This window comes from Cinclus cinclus, chromosome 2, assembly GCF_963662255.1.
Source record: "Cinclus cinclus chromosome 2, bCinCin1.1, whole genome shotgun sequence".
In the NCBI taxonomy this organism is placed as follows: Eukaryota; Metazoa; Chordata; class Aves; order Passeriformes; family Cinclidae; genus Cinclus; species Cinclus cinclus.
The window spans coordinates 31664021-31672849 of NC_085047.1; the positions used below are offsets into that span (position 1 = coordinate 31664021).

At 51.3% G+C, this 8829-nt stretch overlaps 1 protein-coding gene across 1 annotated transcript; it reads right to left on the reverse strand.

Annotated features, from left to right (window-relative positions):
- Window positions 1–1226: 1226 nt before the first annotated feature.
- Window positions 1227–4883, reverse strand: LOC134057854 (C-type lectin domain family 4 member D-like). The gene is made up of 6 exons (XM_062514898.1): window positions 4877–4883; window positions 4466–4555; window positions 3029–3121; window positions 2552–2703; window positions 2213–2334; window positions 1227–1504 (listed from the first exon to the last, which is right to left on the reverse strand). Exons 1-6 carry the CDS (start codon window positions 4881–4883, stop codon window positions 1357–1359), a joined length of 612 nt encoding a protein of 203 aa, XP_062370882.1. The 3' UTR covers window positions 1227–1356.
- Between the last annotated feature and the right edge of the window lie 3946 nt (window positions 4884–8829).

The following is an 8829-nucleotide window of genomic DNA, read 5'->3' on the forward strand; positions in this document are numbered from 1 at the left end:
ACTCTGCATCTAGATGTGTGACTTAGGGGGGCAGAAGGAAATCGTGCTGTTGTGCTCACAGCCAGAGCACTGGGCTTCTGCAAAGCCAGCTGGGAAGGGGAGGAGGCTGAGGCAAAAAAAGAGAAATGGTGTAAAGAGATAGGTTCAGTAGGAGTTTTAAGGAAAGGTGAGGCTTGAAACTGGGAAAAAAAAGCAGTGGAAGAGGGGAGGAGCCCAAGGACGCTGTGGTTGTGTTCCCACCACAGGGGCCATCAAAGGACATTAACACAACTGGCATCACAGGAGCATTTATTTCTGCATGAGATACACATCTGCACTGTGAAGCTGGAGGGGACTGGGACACCAGGAAAGGGAAGGGAGGACATTTGCAGCACTGCACTTCTCCAGTTCCCTGATACCACCACAAGTCTCTGCTGACAACTGCTTTCTCACAGCTGCATGTGAGACTTCTTCACATGTGTTTGTGTTATTGACTGTGTCCTGTGGAATTAAGTCAAATCCCTACAAGTGTCAGTACTACAGCTGTGGAAAGAGCCATGTTGAGAGGTACATTTTACACAAGAATGTAATGACAAGACATGGAAGAATGGCTTTAAAGTGACAGCGGGCAGGTTTTGATTAAATATTAGGAACGAATACATGACTGAGGTGGGGAGGCACTGGAGCCAGCTGCCCATAGGAGCTGTGGATGTCCCATCCCTGAAATGTTTAAGGCCTGGCTGGATGGGGCTTTGAGCAACCTGGACTAGTGCTAAGAGTCCTTGCCCATAACCTAGGAGTTTTGAAAAAAGCTTATCCTTAAAAGGCTCTTCAAATCCAAATCATTCAAGGATTTGCAGATTATACCCCCACATTTTAGAGATGGAATACGAAAGAGAGATATGCACACAGAGCACAGAGTCGTTTTTTATTGGTGTGATATAGTATTTTGTCTTAAGTTTTCAGAATTTTTACATGAAAACCAGGACAATTAGGAGATAATGTGTGTGTGACTCAACAAAAAGCAAACACCTCTACTCAAGGAGACCAAGGACATAAAATATCTGGATATCTGTCTTCCATTCCTGTGACTCCCTCCGAAAGAAGTCCATGTCTTTAAAGGCAGTGGCTGCTGGACCATCTCAGAGAAAACACAAGAACACAGGACCTGCTTCAATGAGCCTGAACATTCCTGTGTTCCCTGAGCTACCCCACGAACTGGGGATGTTGGACAAAGCTCATGTAACTTCCACACACACACAGGGTCCCCCCACACAGTGAAGATGTACAAGGGCTCCCCACCCTTCCCAGCACAGCCAGAGCTGTTCCATGCTTACTGCTCAGCTCCCAACTATACTCAGGACAGGGGGATTTCCATCACACAGTTACTGCTGCAGCTTCACAAATTCGATGATGCTTGACATATGAATAGACATCATTCCAGTTGTTGACAGTTTTTTCCGGACCATGGATTACAGTGCGGTTCTCGTTAACGTTATTACTTGGTTCATTATGTCGCCAGAACCTGGGACAGAGACAGGCTTGTTACTCCCCAGTGTCCACTGTAAAGCACTGCTGGAAAAGGCCACACTGGCATGCAAGACTTGAAGGGAAGGCACAGAAATTCCCAGTACTGATTGGTGCACAGAAGCAGCGCCCTGGCTCCCAATCCATATCCCACTGGCACCAGTGTCACATGGAAACCTGCCTCCTTCCCACAGCCTTCTAGCACAACAGGGCCCTGCTTCATCCTGCTGGGGGGAGCTGATCACCACTACTCATCCCTCACACACAGCAGAGACCCGTGTCAGCCTCCAGGGCAAGACATAGCAAGGACAGTCCTGGTGCTCTCTCCCTGTGTCCCATCTCTTTCCCTGAATTTCAGCACAGGCCATTTTGTGCATACAAGGGCAGTGAATGGAGGTCAGGCAAAGCTGGTCATCAGGGTTCTGAAGGGATCTTGCTGCCAGCAAGTTGAAGCTTTTTCCGTGCCTCCAGCACTCACATCCATGTCATAGGTAGTTAATTCATAGCCAATATCCAGCACAGATGGGCCATGTGTCCTACATGTGTCCTGGTGTCCTACACAGCCCAGTCCTGCTGTATCTTTGATCTCTCACAAGGAAGTGTGGTGACAACCCCCTCTCATGCACCAACAGACCCCCTCACATCTCTCCTACTTTCTTTCCCTACCAGGAGTCACACCAAACACTCTTCATCCAGAGATACTCACGCTGCTGTCTCATTATATGGAGTCTTGTCCACCCACTGCCACTGCCCCACCTTCTCTGCAAACAGACCGATGTAGAAATTCTCTCTATCTCGAGCTTTTTTTGTCTGCCCAGAGACGAATTCCTGGAAATTAGAGAGCAGGAGACAGTGCAATGTCCATGAAGGGCAGAACTGAGCACAGGGAGGCATCAGGAGTTCCTGTGGGGTGGGGCTGATGCTGCAGAGGTGCACACAGGACATTCCCCATCCCCTGCAGCACAAGGAGGGGCTCTGAGTCCCCTCCAGGGACCAGCACTGTGTCTCTGCCTGCTGGCTCCCTCTCTCAGCCCTGTGTACGTACCTGCTCTGCCCTGCTGTTGATCACCACCAGATGGGAGCCCATCCCAGTGCAGTTCTGCTCACTCTCAGTCCAGTTCATCTTATCAAGGGACAGGAAATAGCAGCTTCTTTCAAACCTTCTCCAGCCCCTTGGGCAGCATGTCCAGCCTCGGTCTGTGCATGGACAGGACAGAGAGATGAAGGCTGCTAACAAGAGATGGTGATGGCAAAGATCCAGGTTTTCCAGGGACAGTGCTCATGTCCTCCTTAGTGACATTTCCTGACAGAAAGTGCTAGAAAAAACAGGGATAGTACAGACATTGCTTCCCATTGCTTCACAGTATGACCAGTGAGCTTTGGGTCCCCAAAGCTGTCGTAATCCCTGTAAGGGGGGCTCAGGACTTGAGGAAGTTCTTTTGGTGATGTGGTTGGACTTGTCCTGGTCCAGCCTCCTGGAGGCCTTTAGCCCCAAGGAAGAGGGGACACTGTGAGTACTGACCTGTACCTTGTGGCACTGCTGAGTTGCACTCCCACTCCGAGAACTGCTGCTGCAGGACTCTGGGCTGGTCACTGCTGTGCCAGAAGAGAACCACTGCAAAGGGAGAGGAAAGGCAGCAGGATTACCCCTTCCTGCCAGCTCCTCACACAGCATCTCTGGCCCCTTCACTCTCCTTGCTCCATTTCCCCACCAAGCACTGTCCCAGCTGTCACCTCTCCTGGCCCAAAGCAGTGACACAGCTGACATCCCAGCCAGAAACAGACCATCTTCCAAGTCAGACAGCAGAAGGAGCCCTGGGAGCACGTCCCACTGAGGGGAGGACATGCCACACACATGGCAGGATTGATCCCACCCAACCACAGCCACTCTGCCATGCACATTCCTACAGCCCAGCTGCCAGTCTACAAAGCAGCCTCTCACTGTCCCACTTGGGCTCTTCCTAAACTACACATCAACAGGCATTTGGGGCAGTCTGCCATCAGATGGGCCTGTTCCACCAGCAACACACAGTCCAGGTGCAGGGAATCACATCAGCTGGAGCTGATGAAACCAGGGGGGAGCACAAACTCCTAGGACTCCCTAGCTCCAGTTTGTGGGGAATAATGCACTCTTGGTGACAGGCCACAGGCACAGGCCCAAGGATTTACTAGGAACTCAGACACTCAGGAAAATGGATAAGGAGCTGATCGGGGTGTGCTTAACAATCCAGATGCCTATTTTCACCAATCTATTAATTTAGAAATGTTTTTCCTTATGATGTTGACAATCCTAGTGGCTTCAGTGCCTGATTAGTGCATTGCTGCCATGGAAGAAGGCTCAGAGGAGATGGGCAAGGACAATGCCTGACAGAACACCCCCTTTGCCAAGACAGGTGACCTTATCCCTACCCAAAGACAAAGGATGAGAAGAGACATGACTTTTGGGTTAGTTCAGCTGAGGGTTGGACCTGCTGTGGAACTGCTCATCCCTGTTGGGATCCAAAAGGCTCAGTGTCTTCCTCAGTTAACCATGAAAGCTCTGTTTGCTGAGAGACACTGTTACTGCCTTGGCCTCCTAAGGAAGCAGGATAGGAAATCATTGGCTCACGGTCCTCTGGAAACCCTCCCATCAGACAAGTGTTGTCCAAGCCCTCAGCTCATTCAGACTGAGAGACTTAGAGCAAACTGCTCTGACCGCCTTGCTGCCACCACAGGCACTCCTTACACAGCCATCTTATCCAAGACATCTGCCTTATGCCCAGAGATTCAAATGATGGATTCAAGGATACAGGTATGTCCTCACAAAGGTGGAGGCTGCACGAGAAGCCATCTCTGAGCTGTGCTTTGGTGAAGGGCATTTGCCTGCTGCCAGAGGGACTAGGATATGGATTCTCCACCTGACCAAAGGCAGTCACCTGAGCCCTTCATCCCAAGGGAATTAACACACTCTGGAACTCACCAAGGCAAGTGGTCACAAAGGCAGCTTTGAGTGCAAGGGCAACACTAAGGAAGACCCAGATGTTCAGCCACGAGTAGTTTCTCTCTTCTGCTGGGGAGGAAAAACACAAAGCAAGACTGAGCATGTCCCTGCCCAGAGCTGGGGGCAGGATAACCCAGGTTGCTCTGTACCCCAGCACCCTGCTGGTCCCTTGTTCCAAGGACTGGGGAGACCCACAGGTGCTGGAAGCAGATCCTGCTGCCTGTCACTAGCAGTGCCTCAGAGCCACAGAGCACAGTAACACAGGGGCTGCCCTGAGGCTGCTTTTATATTTCCCTCTTTATCACAAGACCTGTCTGTATTGTACCCAAACCTCCCTCCCCCTCTGTCCTGTCCAAAGTTCCTTTCTCCTCAACACATCTTCCTCATTACCTTCCATTACCCCTGCCTGTCACTGAACGCTCTCGCTGCATCTCCTTCCCCTTGCTCTCTCTTCAGAGCTTCTTTCTCTCACTCCCTGGATTTTGCCTCTGTACCGTGAGCCCCTTTCTGCAATGGCACAGTCCCCCAAAGGAGTGAGTGCCCAGCTCAGGCTGTGCACAGCCAGACACACAGAAGGGATTGTTTCCACAGGGGGAAAAGGCACTTGGCAGCTCCTGGGAGAGCCCTGGCTGGGTTGTGCTGCAAGACACCAGAGATGGGAGCAGGGACCTGTGCTCAGTGTGATGCAGAGAGCTTTACCAAGGGAATCACAGAAGGATAGCACCCTTCAGCCCATTGTTTACAGGCAAACCACTGAAGGGAATAGCAGGGCATGGTCTGCCTGGACTTCCACTGCCCCTGGCTCCAGGAGAATGTTCATCCTGCCAGCCTGGGCACTGCCCAGTTCCCTCATCTCTTGCCTTGCTCTTCTCCTAAGCCCCATCTCCTGGGAGGAGGCCAGCCACCATCCCATGCCCAGGATCCATGCCAGCCCTGTCTTTTTTCCTTGAACTCCTTTGACACGAGGACAGAAAGGAAGGAGGGTTTGGGGCTTACCTGCAGTTCCAGCACTGACTCTCCCTTGGCCATCCAGCATCTCCACAAGAGGATCACTCTTCTCCAAGAGTCCCTGTTACCAGTGTGACCACAAACACAGCTTCCCTCCTGCTCAGGGCACCTCCCACGCTGCTGAGGGGCCTTCACAGGCTCTAATCTGATGTGCTGAAAAAGCCATATCCTGGGTGTACACCACAGCACATGGGGATTGGGGAATTTTCATCATTTCCCGGCCACAACATTTCACAAGATGCTCATTGCAGCACAAACTCATTGAAGCAAAGGAAAAGAAATGAAGGGGAGCATCACTGCAGCTCCCACAATGTCCCTTTGCACAGCCTCAGGCAGTTTCACAGGTCATACATGGCCTTCCCTCTCTGCTGCCTGCTCTTTCCTGCTGAGTGCACATGAGTGTTGAAATACACACACGGGCAGCTATATTTGGCTTTTGCTAGCAAAGGGCTAAACCCACTGAGCAAAGCCGACAAAAGGGAACCAAGAAAATGACAACAGAGCCTACCTGTGACTCAGTCTGGGCAGTGCCCATGTGCACCCGGAGCCCAGAAATCCAGAGCATAGTAATTGAATTCCAGTGGAAGAGGCAATGGAGCTTTGGACAGAGGCGTTCAATATGCCCTGTCTTTTTGGGGTTGGAGGCCAGATAAGATCACTGGATGTTGCCAGATCCTGTCTGCATGACTGATGATGAAATTTTCCTTGGTCTGGCCTAAAAAAGCTGCAGCTTTTTTAATTGGTGGTTCTAGCAGTTCGCAAGGAACCTCAAATAAAACTCATGCTGGAAAGTGTCCCTACAGATACCCTTAAGGATAAGGAATTCCAAATGGATCTCATTGTCTTCTGATTAGACAGAGATGATACAATGCTCACAGCAACAGCACAGGAATTTCAGCTGAAGCATCAGAAGATCAGGGCACACAGCTGCTTACAAGTGAGGACAAGCCTGGGCTCTCTGTAGAACACATCCTCTGATTCTGTTCTTTTGTGCACAACAGGCTGCAGGCACGGTCAGACCCTCCATTTCTGAACATCTTTATGTAACTCATGTTCACAAGCTCTCTCCCCACATACAAACACATTCACATGACTTGTGAAACCTCCAGTCTCCCACCAGCCCCCCAGCAAGTGCAGCTGCAAGAACACATCCCCTTTGAGGAAGCAGGGCTTCCCCTGGTCCCACACACTTCCCGCTGGACATGTAGGGTTCGTGAGTATCCACACCTCTTCCAGCAGCCTCTGAAGCACAGGTGAAAGCACAGGCTCACGTTGTCACACTGCAGAGCTGTGGGTCTGTGCCTGCTGCACCCCTCAGTGCCATGGCTGAGGTCACCCAGAGCACTGAGCTGCCAGGGAGCTTCTTACAGACAGAGGTGGCCAAGCTGCAGAGCACCCTGACCTCAATGGCCACGTCCTTCCTTCCCACTTCTCTCTCCTCTCTCTCTTGCAATGTTCTTGCTTCATCTCAACTTTGTTTTCACACTGTTTCTTGAGTGCCTCAGAAGCCTTTCCCTAATGCCCTGGTTACTGTTGGGCTGGTGGTGATGTTCAACAGCAGTGGTTTGGGGAAACTGCCCCCTCAAATGGTTGCAGCTATTCAATTCACCCATCCGTTTACATTCACACTCCTACTTTATCCCTTGCTGCTGTCCAGGCTATCTGAGCAACATGAAGTGGGATGAGTAAGGCTGGAGAGTGTTCCAAGTACAAAGAACTGCAAGAAATTAACTTGGTGGAGGATATTCTCGCTTTCTCACTGGTTAATGGCAGCTTCCCCACCAGGATCTTCTGAGCAGTCTGGCTTCCCAGTTTTCATAGATTCCAAATGATTTGCCAGGAAATACTACTCTCCAACAGTGGCATAAGGGCAATCAGCCTGAAAGAAACACTAACAATGCGAAAGACAGAAAGCACAGGAGAAGTGCTAGCAGCAGGGATGATACAGGAAGAGAGGATTAATGCCAGAGAAAGTTGTGCCCACTGTCCTGGTTGCTTTGCCCTCTCACAGCCTGAATACCAGCCCCACAGCCCTGAGCCCCAGCAGTGCGTGAGGGCAGCTCACTGAGGCAACTGTCAGACTTTACAATTTGTGCTGCAGTTTCTGAGCTTTGTTTTCAGCAGTAAAGCACAAACAGTCCAGGATGGCACTGGAGGTTCCTTTTCATGGAGCTTTGTGAGACAGGTTATGGAACACCCAAGGATGAAATGGGCTCTGCTGGCTCTCAGTCTCACCAAGGAGGGCTGAACTGCTGGGGATGTAGGGGCTGAGGTCCACTTTTGTCTGCCGTGATTCTGACATTTTGTGATTCAGGATGTTGTTAATCCTTGCAGAGCATGATGAGGTCCAGGACAGGGGGTTTCAGGGCTCAGAGGGACATGGAGACAGATTATTCCAAATCCTGATTCATCCCAAACTTCCAGGATGAATCACATTTGCTCTCCTCCTGCTCTGTTCGCACAGGCATCAGTCCTACACAGAGTCCTGCCTTCTTCCTACAGCCAAGGTGAGGGGGCTGTGTCCAGACCCAGCAGGGGCTGCTGCTCACCACAGGCTGACCCCAGGAGTGGACACCCAGCAGGGGCACATGCTGGTCAGCTCTGTCCTTCAGGGGCTGAGCACCTTCAGCTGGCTTCACCACAGCAGGCTTGACCCTCCTGGGCTGGGATGGCTCTTGGCTGGAGGAGAGAAGACAGGAAATCTGCTCCTTGTCCTGCTTGTGTGCTGAGTTACTGCAGAGGGGAGGCCTAAAGGGGAGCCCTGCATGGCAAAAGGCAGAAAGGTGCGGGAATGATGCTAAAGACCCCAGATAAGGCAGGGCTTTCCAGCCAGGGCCAAGCCCAGCAGCCCAGGCTGGTGTTGGGAGAAGCTGGGCACTGCAGAGCCTGGTTTCTAGGTCAGGATGGAGAAGCCCTAATTCACGGGGACACACTCTATAGGTGTAAACAAACATTTTTTCTGCTAGCAGGATTTCATCTGCTAGGGGAACAGGAGCAGGCAGCTGTTTGAGCTGGGATCAGTTCTCCCTGCCTGTGTTGCTTTGTGTGGTTTTATGCATGTATACGTCCTCTTTCTTCCCTATGTCCCTAGGTATCTACATACTGTCCCTACGTGCTCTTTCTCACTGCTGCCTCAAACTGTGCATGTGGACCTGCAGCCAGCACACACTGCGGTTCATACAACTGCTCCCACTGCATTAGGAAGCCAAATCTCCTTGTCTCCTGTACGGATTCCCCCCTCTTTGGGACACAGGGAGAGGATTCATTTTCATAGGAGGGACAGAGGTGCACAGACAGGAGTTGTACACCCAGCTGCATTCCCTGTGGGGAGCTGG

Bases quoted from the DNA above. Each gene is read 5' to 3' on its own strand.
- LOC134057854 (XM_062514898.1), bottom strand. The intron at 3,122-4,465 runs GTGAGTTCCAGA...CTCCCTTTGCAG, and splicing joins CTTTGTGACCACTTGCCTTG to TGGTTCTCTTCTGGCACAGC. The intron at 2,335-2,551 runs GTACGTACACAG...TCTAATTTCCAG, and splicing joins TCAACAGCAGGGCAGAGCAG to GAATTCGTCTCTGGGCAGAC.